Source organism: Sciurus carolinensis, chromosome 1, assembly GCF_902686445.1.
Source record: "Sciurus carolinensis chromosome 1, mSciCar1.2, whole genome shotgun sequence".
NCBI lineage: Eukaryota > Metazoa > Chordata > Mammalia > Rodentia > Sciuridae > Sciurus > Sciurus carolinensis.
The window spans coordinates 105,414,284-105,432,126 of record NC_062213.1 but is presented as its reverse complement, the minus strand read 5'-3'; the positions used below and the strand labels follow the sequence as shown (position 1 = coordinate 105,432,126).

The 17,843-nt window shown below is 44.2% G+C and overlaps 1 protein-coding gene across 1 annotated transcript in view; it reads left to right on the top strand.

Moving 5' to 3' along the window:
- The first annotated feature begins 798 nt into the window (after positions 1–798).
- The window catches only part of Atp1a1 (ATPase Na+/K+ transporting subunit alpha 1), a 28,715-nt gene continuing 11,670 nt past the window's right edge, over positions 799–17,843 (top strand). The window contains 10 exon segments of the mRNA XM_047547373.1: positions 799–1,103; positions 11,256–11,366; positions 11,931–11,990; positions 13,544–13,747; positions 14,339–14,452; positions 14,704–14,838; positions 14,962–15,079; positions 15,489–15,757; positions 16,266–16,464; positions 16,829–16,938. Coding sequence (XP_047403329.1) covers positions 1,092–1,103; positions 11,256–11,366; positions 11,931–11,990; positions 13,544–13,747; positions 14,339–14,452; positions 14,704–14,838; positions 14,962–15,079; positions 15,489–15,757; positions 16,266–16,464; positions 16,829–16,938 — 1,332 coding nt within the window. The 5' untranslated portion in view covers positions 799–1,091.

Below are 17,843 nucleotides of genomic sequence, written 5' to 3'. Positions count from 1 at the left end.
CTTGGGGTTTCAGGTTTTTTTCCCTGAAAAGAGAGTCTCCAAAATGGACAACTAGGTTTCATTTACACAGTAGTGAAAACGAATTCACTGGATGTCCTTTGAATTGTCATTTTGGGGTCTTGAATGGAGTGAGATGTGAGTTGCTGTGGGAGGTGGTGTGCTCAGGACCTCTGGTGAGGCCAGTGCAGTCTCATTTTCTGGTGGCGGAGTAGGAAGTGAATACCAGGATCCCAGGTCAGAGGAGGAATCCGGAAAGGCACTTAGAACCTAGGGATGCCACCGCAGTGGGCGTGGGTCCTGGATTCTACAGAGAAGCAGAGTACCTCAGACGCATGCCAGCTACCGTCACAACCGAGGTCCCTGGTACATTCCTTAGTCCCAGACTGACAAACTGGAAAAGTCATTCCGTGCGAGCTTCTGTACCTAGTCTCCGGCAACAGGGTGAGCCAGTACCGAGACCATACCGCATCCACTGTGAACTTTCAGTGCCCTACACAGCAGGTAGGTCACGCTGGGGCAGTGCCACGGAAGGAAGGGCGCGGGAGTACCACAGACTCTAAGTCTTTGCTGCCCAGCGAGGAAGCGCTCCCCACAACCCTCTCGGGACTTGGGCACGCGCACCCAGGGCCCCGGCGCCCTCCTGCCGGGAGCCGGGACTGGCCGCAGCCGGCGCGGTCCCGGCCCGGGGGTGGGACTTGGGGCGGGGGCGGAGCCAGGCCCGAGGCCGGTGTCAGGTTGCTCCGGTAACGGTGACGTGTGAGGCGTGGGCGGGGCCAGCACGCAGGTTGCATATTTTAGGAAGTGAGGAGGAGGCGCGGGCTTGAGCTGCGGCGGGGTCTGGGGCGCAGAGCAACGGCGGGAGGAGGCGGACACGTGGCAGCAGCAGCGGTAGCAGCCCCGGCGGCGGCGGCAGCAGCAGCGGCGGCGGCATCGGCCGGAGCCGCCTGCCGCCCTCCCTCCCTCCCGCCCCGCGGCAGCCCTAGCTCCCTCTGGGCTCCCCCGGCCCCGCTCGCTCGGCCGGGAGCTGCTCTCTTCTTTTCTCTCTATTCTCAAGCGACAGGACCGGGCGCCAGGCACAGAGCACCGCCAACATGGGGAAGGGGGTGAGTGTCTGGTGATCCCGGGGAGGGGCGCGGGGATCCCTGGAGGGGAAGAGGAGGAAGTCTGGAGGGCCACCGCGGCCAGCGGGAGGCCGCGGAGGAGGAAGCGGCGCGGCGCGGCGCGGCTTAAAAGACGACGCACTTTGGAAATGGAGGGAGCGCCGAGGGGACGCGCGGCAGCGCAGGGCGGTGCACAAACCGCGGGCAGAAGCTGCCGGCCTCCGAGGCCATGCGCGCGGCGGCGGGGGAGGTACTGGGGATCGCGCTCGGGAAGTGGCGCCGGGAGGAGGGACGGAGGTAGCGAGGCCGCCCCGGGACGGAGCGGGCCGCCGGTGGCATCCCCAAGCCCGGCTCCCTCCCCCCGCCCGCACCTCCCGTCCCTCCCTCCTCCCTCCGTGCCCGGAGGAAAGGCGCGCCCCTCCCCTTCCCCTGGGGCGCTCCGCCGGGGCCCCCTCCCCGGCTGCCGTTCCCGCCGCGGCCCGGCGCCGGCGGGGGCAGCCTCCGGGTCGAGGCTCCTTCTACTGGAGGCGCTGGGGCTTAGCCAGCTCCCCGCAGAGGCGGCCGCCCTCCCCCAAAGGAAAAAACTGGCTTCCCCTTACTGCGGAGCCAGTCGGGCGTGCTGGTGCCAGAAAGGGTGTGTCTTCACCGCCCTAAGATGGCCTTTAAGGTATACTTTTGAGAGCTTTAATGGGCCACTTTCCATAACAGGATGCGCCCGTGGTAATCGGAGTTGCCTTGACAGTGGGGAGAGGTGTGCGAATTTATTCGAGGGAGGGGCCTTGAAGGAGGACAGGCTAACCAACCAGGGCGTCTGGGTACAATAAACCCGAAAAACGACTTGGGCAGTACGTGAGGGTAGGAATGGCTTGCGGGTTTCCAGCACCCAAGAGGCATCAGGAGTCCAGGAGAGTAAGTGACACCAAGCGGGAAAAACATTGCTTTCTGTAATGCGCTGTAGCCACTGCAGAACGCTGAGTTTAGGACCCCAAAAGAGCCCACGTCTAATTGAGAAAAAAATTACGCAAAGCGACCCTGAAAATTATTTGTGGGATGAGAAAGCACCAGGTCATGAGAATACAGGTGGGAGAGAATTCACTCAGTCGTCTCCAGGGCTTAGCGCGCAATGCCCAGTAGATCTTTGCTGGCTCTAAGGCGCCTGGGTGTGGACAGAGTGATGGGGGCAGAGGGAGGGCCCATTCTTCAGTGACTCTAAATGGATTTTGAAGAAGGTAATTGAAAGGCTTGGGCCTGGGATGGAGAATAGAATTAATTGGGAATGCACGACATGTGTTGTTTTTAAAAGCATAAAATGTGGAGGTCTGGTCCTGGTCAGGTAGCATCAGAGCAAACAGCTGAATGCCAGGCTTCTTTTCCCCCTCCCCGCAATGGAAACTGGTTAGTGGCCTGTGTTGTACCACACCAGCAAACCTTTTGTCGTTCCTGTAAATATTTCCTGCTTTAAAGCTCATTCTTTAATTTTTTCTTCCCTTAAAAAAAGTTTCTTTCCCAAGTGGAGACATTACTGATTTTAAGGAGTATGGAGATCACGGATGTTTACTGAGGCCTAGGAAGGTGAAGTGACTTGCTCAAGGTCAAATGGTTGGTCAGTGAAAGAACAGAAGTCCTGAGTTTCCTGAACAGCAAGTGATCTCAAGCCTAAACATACACTTACACCTTCACCCTTGCCCTATAGGCATGCCTCTAAAGTTATTCTTCAGATGAAACTGAGGTATTTGTGATATTGAATTCTAGGCCAGGCAGATGTTTAGGTAAGTAAGTTAATGCCCATATATCCACACTCATGCACAGTAGTGGTACAGTAGTGATACACCTTAGTAGTTAGTGGAGGTTCAATCTACATGTCTTATGATGAAGGCACTATTCAAATGTAGACATGATCTTGTCTGCTGGTGAGCAAACAGGTTAACATTGGATGGAACGCTGCCTGTCTGCTGTGTAGTATTTAGTATTTGAAGTGCCCTGAAACTGATCATTGGGGGTGGGTAGGTGTGTGCATCCGTCCATCTGTATGCCTGCCCGCCTGTCCACGCGTGTGCTTGTCCCAGTGGTGAATTGTGATGATCTAGGTGTTCAGAAGGATATTTCATGCTGAAATGTTGGGATTTTTCCACATGGGGATTAGAATGTGGCTGGAGTGGTGACTAAAGCCCTGCGGATGACTGGTTAACCAGGAAGCTTGTGCCGGCAGTTAATTTTTAAGGTCATTGTTAATTTCTTCCCCTCCTCTTCTCAAGTGCCGTTTAGAGTTTAGGTCTTGATGATATTTCAGGTGATTTTTATGTCCTTAAAAATCTAGTTTCTAAGCATTTGGTAAGAAAACAAAAGAATGGCTCTTGCTGAATCATTCCTGGATGAAATAGGATTTTGGGTGTTTTTGCCAGTGACTGGCTTAAGTCCTCAGCTAGGCCTACCACCCACAACTGTTTAGCTCACCAAAGGTACACACCATAACTGTTTAGAACTGCAAGAACTCTGTTCTCTCAAGTTTATTAAAGATGGGGGAGGGAGTTCTCACTATACTTTCACTGTAGTTCTAGATTTGGTTTGAATATTAACTTAGTCACCTGGAAAATAAATCATAGTTTATGGGTAGTGATTTAAAGAGGGGCAAGGAAAAGGATCAGGTGAAGGCTGCACAGGGGTACACATGTCAGCAGAAATCCTGGTTGCATGGTGACATTATCAGCTGCCCTTTTGAAGCTCAACTTGAAAGTGTGACTAAAATCCTTTGGCTGCTATAAAGCTAGTACTTTAGACTCAAAACATTGTAAGACAGAGTCCTCTGAATGGAAAGTTGGCTGGCCAGTCCAGGAGCAGGTGGAGGGGTAACAGGAGGAGCTGCCCTGAGGGGTTGAGAGGAGTTTTGAGGTTACCTACCGCCCTCCTTCTGTCAGTTGTTGAGTATATGCAAGTGTAGCAGTTCCTTGCCTCTTGGGTTCTTTCTGTACCCTCTTATCAAGTTGTATCCTCTTTTGGTAACTTTCTGTTTGTTAATTTGTAGTGTTCTCTGCCAGTAAGTTTGTAGCACTATGGTGACTCACCTTTGGGTGGGAGGGAAGGAAAGGGGGAGGCCTGCATCATAAACCTGAAAAGATGGGAAGCAGCCAAAAAGCAAGCCTAAAAAATAAAAAACTAAGAAGCTGCTTCAGAAAATCCAGTAAGGTGTTTATCCAGGTGAGGACTGAACTTTAAAAATATAGACTGCTGGGAGTGTTATTCATAAATCACATTTAAATATAAGAAGTGAATTCAACATCTTAAAGCACAGTAGACCTGGCACTCACCTATGTTCTATCCCAGAACCCTTCAGAATCATTGTCTGCTTATTATTTTAGCAAAAACTCCACCAAGAAGTGACTTTGTCTTCAGATCAGGCTGTGCTCTTTTAAATAAATCTAAACTGAATGAAAAGGAGGCTTTAAATAGCTTTGAAAGATTCTGTATGGAAGAATAAGTGAAATAGTTGCTTCCTTTGAAAACAAATAGGTGTTTAAGAATAAGAAAGAAAAAGTCCTGAAGTTTCAGTTTCTGATCTGGCCCCAGGGTACTCACCCCAAGGATCAAGTGGAGTCATCTGTGTTGTGTGTATGGTGAGCGCAGGGCCAGTGTGCGCTGTTTGTTGTTGCTGGGGCTTACAAAGTAATTGGAATTGAGAGGACATCAGATCTTAAACTGAGTTTGCTGTTCCTCAGTTAGTTGGGAGCCCTTTCAAAGCTAGAGAACAGTTTTCCTTTCCCCTGAAAAACATTAAAAGTTCAAAATGTTGGGAAAAACTGTTAGTTGCTCTTCAAAGGAAAAATAAGTAGAATTGTCCATTGATGCTGCTGAGAACTGTTATCTTTACCCAGAAGGAAAATCTGTTGAATAGCATCTTAGAGTATTCATCTACTTTCATTTTTCAAGTAAAGGACTTTCCTCACAATTGGTTATCATTTTTACATTTTTTAAGTCTTGTAAAGTGAATTGAACTCGTCAGCTTTGTGATGCTAGGGAGCCTGGATACAGGTCTGTACTGCTTTCTTCTAGCTGCCCAGGGCCTTCTGCCAGCCAGCAGGCCAGAAGGAGAAACACGAGTGTCAGATCAGATGGGCTCATGGTAATCAGAGTGGCTGGGTTTGGACAGCAAAATACTGGGCAAAATGTTTCCCCATCACTGCCAGCGCTGTCCAAATCTAGATTGCTCTGAAAATAAGGTGTCCAGTAAGTGATAACACAGAATAAAGAGAACTTTAAAGTCTTCTCCTTTTTAAAACTCTCCTTTGTGAATGTGTTTTTGGGAAAGGAAACGTTAACCAAGTCAGGTCCGAACTTTCTCCCATTGCTTTGAATTGAGTGTATGAAGGGGAAGTGTGTTCTTTGGCCGGAGTCAGAGAGAGACTGTTCTTTGCATATGACTCACCTCATTAATTGTGCTGAAATCCGTTGTTAGGAATCCACAAGAAGTTCCTCACATTTATCTGACTGATGTTTGGAAGAGCAGGTTCTGTTGGTGAGAAAAGAGGTGCCCACCACCTTATACTTTGTCTCTGGTTTCATTTGGATCTGGAGCCAAGGGATTTTTATCTAATAGGCCTCATTCCCTAGTTTCTTTGTGAGTTTACAATGAAATATATCTGGACTTTATCTCTTTATCTGGTTTTATTCAAACCCTATTTAGTAACAATGATCTGATATTCTCTGTTGGTGATCTGAAAAGTTGATTCCCAGTGGCTTTTGCTTTATCTTTGGGACTTGCATTGTTTGGGGGCCTGATAATCAGCCTAAGGTTTTGTGATCAGTGGACCTCCGTGTTTATCTTTCTAGCCTGTAATCATGATGTTATCCGGGGCCCTAGGGCACTTTGGGGCTTATTCTCATGTTTTTCTTCTCCATGTGATGTTTTCATAACACCATTTTTCTTTTATTTCTTTAGTCTTTGGATGCCTTCACCCTCCTCAGCCTGGCAGTCACTTTACTTCCTAGTCTGGGCTTCAGGGTATCAGTCGAGGATGCAGGGTACAATGGAGGGTGGAGCTCAGTGGTAGACCACTTTCCTAACATGGACAAGACTCTGGGTTTGATCCCCAGAATCCCCCTGTGCCCCCCCCCCCAAATAACTTGGAATTGATTTGGCCCCCATGGTAACACTTCTGTGAGTTATGAACCAGATTGATCTGGCAAAAAAAAAAAGGTGGGGTGAGATGTAAAGAGGATAGCAAGTAAAGGATGCTAAGAAATAAGCTGAAAGTTTTAACTCGTAGGTGCCTAATGTAGAGTTAGAGTAAGTATCCCATTGAGAAACGTAAGAGGTATGTGTGCGTATTCATTTTTTGTTGTTGTTCATTTGTTTTTAATAAATAGAAAAACATGTTTCTTGGAGATAGCAACTCTACACTGTTTAATATTTTTTGAATTTTCATTTTTTAAGCCATCATAGGTATATGCTATTGCAGTTAGGTAGGCTGGTAGGCTCATTAAAATGTACATGCAGGTGGAGAAAGGGGAGAAAGGTTAGGTCATATTACTTTTGAGATGAGGGAACACCCCCCCCCCCTTGTTCTTTTTTGTCCCCTGCTGATTGATGGGCTGCAGTCCAGGTTTAGAGATAGATAGTGAGCTGGTCTTACAAAGGGACCTGCAACTTTGGCCATACTGGAGTTGGTTTCTCCAGCACGTGTGTCTGGGTACTTGAGAGGAGGAAGAGTAAGGCATGGTAGTCCCTTGGTACTAGCTCCTGCGGTGAAGTGTCATTGCTGGGACTGGAGAGCAGCCACTGTACCATGACAGTGCATGCCCTTTCCCCCTAAGACCAGGCCATCTCACAGCCCTCAGGTCCCTGGCTAGGATATATCTTGTATAACTAAACCACTTAGTTTTCGGAGCAAAAGGAGATGAAATAAACTGGACTCATATTCATTGATTGATATTTTCTTTAAAAGTTTTAATTGACAAGATGAAATTTTAAAATGCCCAAAGTAAGTTGTTTTTCTTTAAAGGTTTAAAGAGTTTTCTTAGAAAGTGAGGAATACCAGTAATATGTTAATTGGAACCAAGTTAACATCATAACCTGTGTGTGACAGTGTGCAGAGGGCCTTTACATACATAAGTGCATTTGGTGATGATTTAATAATATATTACCCAGGAAAATTTGGAAACCCCCCCCCACACACACACACACCTTTCTTTTATATTAACCCCAAATAGGCAGTGCCGCTAGGGAACTGGCAGGATCAGAGCCTATCCCCTGGCTTCTATGCCAAGGTGGAATTTGCCAAATTGAGTTCAAAGGTGCCATTTCTATAACTCAGCCAACTTTGAAGTGGGCTGCATGTGGGGCAGTTACTTTTACCCTTCTTGTGTCCTCTCTTGCTAGTCAAAAGCTACTGTTTGTAGATTTTGGAAACTGGGTTTTTTGTTTGTTTGTTTTGTGTTTTTTTTTTTTTTTTTTTTTTTCCTTTTGATTCATTGTACACAAATGGGGTACAACTTTTCATTTCTCTGGTTGTACGCGAAGTAGAGTCACACCATTTGTATAATCATATATGTACATAGGGTAATGATGTTTGTCTCAGGTTTTTAAGTGTGTCATTTTCAGATTTGATGGCAGTTCCTTGACTAATCAAACTATCAAAATGCCTTCTGAAGGTTCTAATAGTTATGCCAAGTGCTGTTCTCATTTTGGGGAGGAGGAGATTGAGGTTGACTGTTCAAGGTCAGGTAGCTGGCAGGAGGCAGCACTAGAATGACTGGAGGCTGAGTTCGAAGCACCATCAGCAGAGCTGTCTAAAGGGAGTGGGAACCTCAGGCTTCCTATTTCCCTCTAATCATTTTCAGCAAAAATTTCAGAAATCTAAAAATTTCAGGATCCCTGCTGGCCACAGGACTTGTGCTGACATAGTGGGACTGTCCTTAATGCATGGTGGATGAGGTGTTGAAGGCTGCCTGTTAGAGGCTGGGGCTGGGTGCTATTGGTGGTCACTAAGCTTAGGCAGACCTTAAGGGATATGCTCCTGGATGGAATCTCTTCCTAACTGTGTTGCACTTCTGTGTGCGGCCTTTCCCCCACCTCCACACTGCTTATTTTTGGATATTCTCTGTAGCTGTCATATCTGTTCCCCACCCTTCCCCCTTTAAGTGATTAATTACTGAAGAAGAGGAAGGAGCATCTTCCGCTCTAAAGGTTTTGGGGCAATCTCCCTCACTCATTGTGAGGATTCAGCATATATTTTTAAATGACTGAATCTTGTTACATGTTTTAACTTTGGTTCTTGTCAAGAATTTTCTCTTCCTAGGTCTATCTACCATTCCCTGTACATGAATCAAATAGCAAATTTCCTAGTGTATCTTTGAGAAGACAGAATAAAATAATGGAAAGCACAGAATGAAATAATGACACTGGCTGAAACTGTGTCACACTGGGTGAGCCCCTGCCCTTTCTGTGACTTCCCAGTTCTTAAATTAGAATGGAAAAGCAACAACAGCAAAAAACCACAACCAACTGTAGTTTAACCAGTGGCCCTTATGAGAATGGTGTGGCCTGTTGAGTGTCTCTTGTACTTTTCCTTATAACCATGGTGCATGATGGGAATGAGGACTTATTACTTCCATGCTCTGTGAGAGTGGGGAAGTGATCTGGACTTCCTAATTGGAAAAGGAGGATCTGCGTGCCCAGTACCCAAATGAGTGGGAGGTTGCTGAAGTTGATTGAAGAAATGCAATTTGTCCTTCCCCCATACACTGACCTTTGTTTTCCCCAAATACTTTTAAAAGAAATAATAAATAAAATCCTGTTTTATCCATTTTTACCAATGTTCCCTGTCTCACCCAGCACCCCAAACATACACACACTCGAGGCCTTTCCGTTTTGAAATTATAGAAATTAAAACTGATAGGAACTTAAGTATTTTTTCTAGGAGGATAAGCTAGTATTAAATTATTTTACTTGTGGAGAAGAACTAAATTGAATAAGCTGCTTAGTTTTGGACAAACACTGCCTGGTGGAAAAAAAATTAAAATTTTGAAGAAAATGCAATTTCTTCTGTTGATACTTTTCATGTGCCTTTCACAAATGACTTCATTTAAAACTATGCCTTATGTGGCATGAATTGATGAAGAAAGGGGAGTTTTTAGAGAATCGAGGTTCCCATCTAGCTCACCATTGATAGCTGTGGAGCTGCAAGCAAGACATCTATTTTGTGAACGGTGATAAGACTTTGGAATCTATCCAAGGCCTCGCTGCTCCAATAATTCTCTCTCCCTTCTTTTGGAATGGAAAATATTGTAAGACCGAGAGTAATCAAAGCATACAGTTGGTGAGGCTGAGGGGTTTTAACTCTTATTTCCATTTATTTAAATACGTTTTAATGGTACTCAGCTTGCTTAAAAATTTGTGAACTGGATTTTTAAAATCAGTACAGACTGGCCACATAAAAGATCTTAGAAATCCCTGGTCAGTGTCTTTAAAATGATTTTTTAAGTGTTGTGCTTTCCCATGAAGTATGTGAAGGTAATGGCACTTCAGACTGTGGACTCCTCACTAGTAGAAGCCCTCTCTTTTCCTCCCTTTTGTTTAATTTGCCTTTCTGCTTCCAATGTGTGTGATTATTTTTCATTTTAACTCTGGCACCAAGAGCTATACTCAAAGAGGCACTCACAAATGTGGTTGCTGCACAGTGGAGAGAATGTCAAGAATGTTGACTATCTTTAGACCTGCTCCATTCTGAACAGATAAGATGAAAACTAAAGTACCCCACTCTCTCTTGGAAGAAGTTATTTGTCAAGTCACACTGCCAAGGACCACAGAAGTTGAACAATGTAACTGATATAAATATCTCCCACACCCACTAATTTAGAACAGGATTTCTCTTTGGAGTCTTAAATTCAAGTGGGAATATTGTATTTTATTTGCAGCTTGTTGAATTATGACTGAAACATACTTTCTTTCATTTCAGCACAATAAAATTGTAGACACATGAGTTCCTAAGTATTGCTTTGGTATATTTCTGAAAGTTAGAAATGAGTAAGGGTAAGCCATAAAATAATAGTAGTAACTCCACTGATCTATTTTAAGAAAATTGCTAATACTTACCTTGCCCCCTAATTTGTAGTTGTGGGAGGCAGTCTTGTGGAGGGGTGGGTGTCTGGAATGAGGGGCCTCTTTTGGCCCAGGAACTGACTTTAGAGCATGAAGTTGCGGCTTCATGTAGATAAGCTCAGGCGTTTTAAATCGGTGGGGGAGTGGAACAATCTAAATTTAAACTATAGAATCAACATTTAAAAAAAAATTCTTCCAGTTTTCTAGAGGCGTAGGTGGATCCTGTGAATTATGTGATAATACACACGTTTTTCCTACATCCTGCTTATGTCAAAACATTTCCAGTGACTTTGATTTGGGGGATTTTATTTTTAGGTTACAGAATGAGGTGGGGACTCCTTTTTGGGGGGGTCTCGAAGAATTTTGGGGACTTTTTGGCTGACTTTTTTAATATGAAAAGGTCTTATGTGAGTAGTAAAGATATTTAAAGTCAACACATAATGTCTTTGCAATGCGAAGAATTTAAACACAATGTAAAAGTAGCCAGCATTTAGGTATATCATTTAGTCTTCTCAGAAACCCTAAATGAGGCTGGCACTATTCTTATCTCCATGCAGTAGAGGAGGCAATTGAAACTTGAGCACTAGTGACTTACCCAAGCACACACACAACTGGACTGCTAGAGCCCAGAACTTGATCTCAGGTCTGTCCCGTTCAGAAGCAAACTCTGGAATCCTAGAATGCACTTTAAATTAATAGTGTAAAAATGGTTCCGTTCTTTCTGAGGGGAAGATGGAAGGCTGCTGAAGAGGAATTTTGGCAGTGGCACTATTCTTCCTATTCACCCCAAATGGAAGTTGCTCTGGCAAGGCCATTCTGAGGCCTGCTGTAACTTCCCCACTACTCATGCCCTTGAGTGGAGAAGGAGTGTCTTGTATGATGGTGGTAGATGGTTTGTGTAGTATACTGTATCACTGCATGCATTTTTATGAATGGTATCCCAGTGACCATTCCAAATGATGAGGCCCACCTTAAAACTCCCAACATGCCCTGCTGCAGACCTTCAGTCTCCAGGTGCTGTCCTTAGTTCACAACCACCCCTTTCCCACATTGCCCTGTAGGTTGGACGTGATAAATATGAACCTGCAGCCGTTTCAGAACATGGCGACAAAAAGGGCAAAAAGGCCAAGAAGGAGAGGGATATGGATGAACTGAAAAAAGAAGTTTCTATGGTAAGTACTGGAGGAAGTTTGCTTTCTGTCTTGTAAGCACACACACCCCTGCCCCAATCCTTCAGTCAGAGAATTGTTTTATTTTGGAAGAGGTCATAGCATCTGTATAACTCTTACCCAGTTATAGAGATCAATACTTAAAATTTACATTTTAAAAACTTTTTGAGTATCCAAATATTTATTCACCCATTCAGGCACAGTCAAAAGTCCACAGAAGGGACTGAGGCTGATCTCAGGGTCTTTGCTTTTCTCTGGCTTATTTTGGACAGACTTCCACAGACATACCCTGTCTAGACTCTAGAGAAGTCAAACAAGTCTTACTACATCTCTCAGAGCTGCTGGGTCTGTAATGGACCAGTCAGTAATGGGCCTCCGTCAGCTGGTACTGACCAGCTCTGGTGAAGAAGACTCTGTCAATAGCTGTGTAGTTACCATGCTGTTGGGCACTGGTGAGGGTATACCAACAGAAGAGAAACTCGTTTATAAGCTTAATGATAGGAATGAGCCATGATGTTCTCTTATGCTACATATTTAATTCTTTTCTTTGTTTTTGTTTTCCCTTAGGATGACCATAAACTCAGCCTTGATGAACTTCATCGTAAATACGGAACAGACTTGAGCCGAGTATGTTCTCGTTTGAGACTTGTGCAGGACCCTAGTTTCCCCTGTCACATTTTGCCTCGTGTCATAGGTCTGACCTTGGGGGCTCTCAGGAGAATGGGAGAAAGCCTTAATTCTTTTTGTAGACGGTTTGTAAAAAGTTAGAGAATGTGTTGAATGCCAAACAGATAAAGATAAGTAGTCACTGTTTCAGTGTAGACTCCCTGGCCACCCCGAGTTCTGAGAGGGGTCTCAATCAGTCTTCTGAAGTGTTCTGTGACCTGAGTCAATTACTGAAATGCTCTATTTCCTTACTTTTTTTTTTTTGTACCCGGATTGAACCCAGAGGCACTTAACCACTGAGCCACATCCCCAGCCCCTTTTACATTTGATTTAGGGACAGGATCTTGCTAAGTTGCTGTGGCTGGCTTTGAACTCTCAATCTTCCTGCCTTAGCCTCCTAAGTTGCTGGGATTATAGGTGTGAGCCACCACACCAGAACCAGCTATTCCCTTACTTCTAAAAGGGGCTTATAATAGCTTAAAAAGAACTGTCATTAAAAGAACAGGTTGATTAATTTAAAGCATGACACTCAGTACCTGGTGAGTAGATAGTGCTTAGATGTTTGATTGCTGTTTTGATTATTCTACCAAGGACTAATCCAGCATGGACTAGAGGCAGAGAGGCTCTTGAAGAGTTCCCTGTTTTTTTTCTCTTACTGCTGCACTTTTCTTCCGGCTTTCCCCAAACTCCTGAGTGGATTCTAATAATAAACATAACTCTGACCCAGAATATAAAATCAGTCACTTTAGGCAAAAATGTGTTTTATATCCGTTTTATTATTTTTTTGTTGTTTTTTAGTATTTTGATAAGAACAAATAATCTTATTTTCCCCTCTTGATAGGAGTCATATATCTGTATTGTCAGTGAACTCTGGCTTTAGACCCATCAGCAGATAGCAGGGCATCTGTACAGTGGACTTTCCCACTGACACTTCTCAACTGACAGGTTTACTGGGAGTTTGCTAAAGTATGCACATTTATGACTATCTTAATTGCCATCCCAAGAATAAAGTTCTATACTTAAAACTTGACTGTTAACCCAGTAAGAGGTTAGATTCCTACAGAAAATTTACATCCTGAAGTTTGCAGAGGGTTTTTCTCCTTTTCTGACAGAATCAATCCACAGAAAACTTAAAGTTTTTAATTTGCAGAACTGAATTGAGTAGTTAAAATATTTATCTTTTTGGTAAAAATGCAATTTAGTATGAAACCTTTGATCTAAAACTTAGGGGAAAAACAGGTTGGATTCACACGTATCCTTGAATCGTTTTTAAAAGTTTTAATTGAGGTGTTTTGGGTTTGTCACGAAACTTTGGTTCATTCATTTTCCCAAACCCTGAGGGGGAATCAGCATCAGAGTTAGTCACAGGGGCATTGACCAGGTCCTACCTTGGCTCAGCAGCTGGAGAAGCTGTTTCCTCCCTACATCTTTTGTTGCAGCCTCCCAGCTACCAGGTGAGCACCTTAGTTTGCAGGGCTGGTGCCTGCCTTGTCTTATATTCCTCTTCTCCTCAGGGCTTGACAACTGCACGAGCTGCTGAGATCCTGGCCCGAGATGGTCCCAATGCGCTCACACCCCCTCCCACGACTCCTGAATGGGTCAAGTTCTGTCGGCAACTCTTTGGGGGATTCTCAATGTTGCTGTGGATTGGAGCAATTCTTTGTTTCTTGGCTTATGGCATCCAAGCTGCCACAGAAGAGGAACCTCAAAACGATAATGTGAGTTCTCTAATTGTGCATGTGGGTTAGTAGGTAGAGAGTCTCCATCTCCCCTCCCCACCCCCTTTTTTTTTCAAGTTGCCACTAGTTACTTGATGGGTTTAAGCATACGTTCTTCCTGGTTCATTCATTTTTCTCCCTCCACCTTGCACTCTGGGTACTCCTACAAGATGTCCATCCTATGCAGCTGCTATGAGCAGGCGTCTCTGCTCAGATCATGACCCAGGTCTGGCTGTCACTCATTAGATGACAGAGAACAACTTTTTTGTTGGCACATGACACCTGTCCAGAAATATTTGGTAGCTGTTCTTGGATAATCACAAGTTGTTTGAAAACCTCTATTTTAGTAAAGCAGGAGAAGTGAATTCATGTAGAGTATTTCCAAAAGTCCAATATTAGTGAACAGGTGTCTGTGAAATTCTGAACCATCCGTATGTAGGATCTAGAGAGAGAAGTAGAAGAAATGAGTTCTGTATTTCTGAAGCCTTGATCTCTCTGTTAAGTGTTTGCTTTTTATTCAGCCAAAAAGAACCTGAATGCCCCCGGTTCTTTCCTAAGAGCCACAGTCCTAACTTGTCTGTTCCTTCTCAGCTCTACCTTGGTGTGGTGCTGTCAGCTGTCGTCATCATAACTGGTTGTTTCTCCTATTATCAAGAAGCTAAAAGTTCAAAGATCATGGAATCCTTCAAAAATATGGTCCCTCAGGTACCTAATGCTTTGTCCTTTTCCCTTGGGTGAAATAGCCCCTAAAATGTGAACTAATGTCAAGTTAAGGTTTTTCAACTATTAAGTGACTCCATCCAAACATAAACTGAAATCACGCATAGTGTCTAAGAGTAATATCTCTTAGGTAATTAGAAGTATGGGTCATTTGTAATTTCATTTTCTTGTTTTGGACACTACCCTTTTCTGGTCGGTATTCATTTCACAGTATAAACTGTTTTCCCCTTCCAAAGCAAGCTCTCGTGATTCGAAATGGTGAGAAAATGAGCATAAATGCAGAAGAAGTTGTAGTTGGGGATCTGGTGGAAGTAAAAGGAGGAGACCGAATCCCTGCTGATCTCAGGATCATATCTGCCAATGGCTGCAAGGTAGATTTTTCTAAGCAAAACCTCTCATAGCCAGATCTGTTGCTTGGGCAGATCAAATTGGGGAGCAGAAGCCCCTGATGAGGCCAGTGTATTCACATGACTCTTCATTGTTTTCACATACAGGTGGATAACTCATCACTTACTGGTGAATCAGAGCCCCAGACTAGGTCTCCAGATTTCACAAATGAGAACCCCCTGGAGACGAGGAACATTGCCTTTTTTTCAACTAACTGTGTGGAAGGTAAACTATTTTAAGGCACTATTTGGCATGACGTGGCATTTATCACGGGCACTAACAAAACAGAAGAACACTGCGTACAATTTCTCTTCTACCAGTGGTGGTCCCTTGCTGTCAGGGAAACCTAGGCAGCCTGGTGGCAGTTTTCCTCTTCCCTCTGCCTCCTCCATACCTCTCGTATTGACAGCAGTAGTCCCAGTATGGATATTGAAACTGCTGTCCTGGCAGTGGGTAGAAATCCCTTTGCCAAACTTATGTTTAAAACACACAGCAAAAACAACCAAAAAGCTGGTCCTTTAAAAATGTGTGTTTTGCCCCTTTTTGAAACCAGCCTATGTGATTGTGCAAATTCCGTGGTGTCGTTCCTGTTCTGTACAAATTGGTTCAGCTCTCTCTTGCTTTCTTTTTTCAGGCACTGCACGTGGTATTGTTGTGTACACCGGGGATCGCACTGTGATGGGAAGAATTGCCACTCTTGCTTCTGGGCTAGAAGGGGGCCAGACACCCATTGCTGCAGAAATTGAACATTTTATCCACCTCATCACGGGTGTGGCCGTGTTCCTGGGTGTGTCTTTCTTCATCCTTTCTCTGATCCTTGAATACACCTGGCTTGAGGCTGTCATCTTCCTCATCGGTATCATTGTAGCCAACGTGCCCGAAGGTTTACTCGCCACTGTCACGGTGAGAAGCTTGGGGAAGGTGTGGTCACCCTCACTCAGCATCTTGCATGGGTGCAAGATACATGTGCTGGCCTCTTCTAAGGGGTTACCACTTAGGTTTTATTCCTCATGTTTGTATGTAGTTTTTCTGCAGCACCATGTCACACAGTAAGCTTTGACAGTGAGAAAACCTCAGCATGTGTTTATTCAGAACCCAAAAATATACATTTTGTTTTTAAATTATCATATGATCTAGAATAGTATAATGGAGAAAGAAGAACTTGGGAATTAGTGGCGGGGTTGGGGGCATAGAATGTGGTAAATTCTGGCCGTTATTATTTTTCTTATTATATTGCCCTTTTGAGGGGGATGGGGAGGAAGCCCCATAAATATATAGTCTTTAGAGTTCAGAAGAAGGCTGGAAAGTATTTTAGGCAAATTTCTTCCATATTAGGGTATAGCATCCTACCTTTGTGTGTGGAATTCTAGCCTGGTTCAGTGAAGTCATGTTTTTCCTCATGTCACCCTAGGTATGTCTGACACTTACTGCCAAGCGCATGGCAAGGAAAAACTGCTTAGTGAAGAACCTGGAGGCTGTGGAGACCTTGGGGTCCACATCCACTATTTGCTCTGATAAAACTGGAACTCTGACTCAGAATCGGATGACAGTGGCCCACATGTGGTTTGACAATCAAATCCATGAAGCTGATACGACGGAGAATCAAAGTGGTAAGAACCGAGGCTGCTTTGCGCTGTAGCTACCTGCCCGTGTTAAGCTTCCTTTTTGTTTTTTGATTTTTTTCTGGTTCTTGGGCTCATGACAGTTTTTCAGTTTGTTTGATTTTTATCATTTATAAAGAATGAAGGGTTTTTTTTGTTTTTTTGTTTTTTGGTTTTTTTTTTTTTTTTTTTGCATGTCAATAGAAAAGTTAATGTACCCTGCACACTCCTGAAAAATGCCTAAAACCTGGTTTCATTCATTAGGGAGTGAGACACATCATTTCAGACTTTTATGGGTCTTTTCTGGGACACTGAGAATGTAGCATTCAAAGTTAATGTGTCATTTTCCCATGTGTTTTCTTGCCTTTGTCAGGTGTCTCCTTTGACAAGACTTCTGCCACCTGGCTTGCTCTGTCCAGAATTGCAGGTCTTTGTAACAGGGCAGTGTTTCAGGCTAACCAGGAAAACCTACCTATTCTCAAGGTATGCTCTGGAGGTTCAGGTTGGCCTTGCAGTTGCTTTGGTGTGGTGCTGTGGACACCACACAAGAACCACCCTCAGAACAGTCCTGTTAAATGGCATACTACCTTTGTGTGTGCACAATCACTTCACTGTAGAGGGCTTCAGCTGTCTGTATGAGGCTTCACAGTGTATAGCCCAGAGTGTGTTGCCTACAGGTCTGAAGGACTTTAATGCACCAGGATCCATGTTGTTTGGAAAAAAGGGAAAATGTAGTAAAAATCTGACCCAAATGGGATGAAGGGGAGGTGGGAGAGAGTCTTTCTTGGTGAAGATATAATAATCCAGTTTTACTCTTCTTGACTTCATATGATATCACCTAACCTAGAGGACAGCAAGGGCTACTTTAGTGACTGGATAATCGTATTTTCATATTAGGATACACTAGATTCCAGTAAATCCCTTAAGCCATTTATTTTCTTAAAATAGCTCAGCTATTTCTCTTATCTTATTTGTTCTTAGCTTGTTAACTAATGATGCAAAAATAAGATCAAGACAAAAATAAGCTCATGGAATTCTCATGCAGTGTGGAATGACTGAGATTTTATTGTGTTGCCCAAGCAAAGACACAGGGTCAGAAGAACCATGAGTTGCATAGAGTCCTTGAGTTCAGCGTGCCATGCAAGGCTCCCTGGGCCCCTCTGTCCACTGTGCTAATTCTCCTTATGAACAGAGTTGCCAAAACAACTATGGCCTAACTGTAACTGAGCTGACTTCTGTTGTGAAGATAGTGCTTGCTTATTCTTTAAAAGATATTTTCCTGCCAGGTGTGTATGCCTGTAATCCCAGCATTGAATTGATGCTGAAGTATCAAATCTTTCCTGATTTAAAAACCCCAGAAAGATAACAGGAGATATATTCTAAACGTT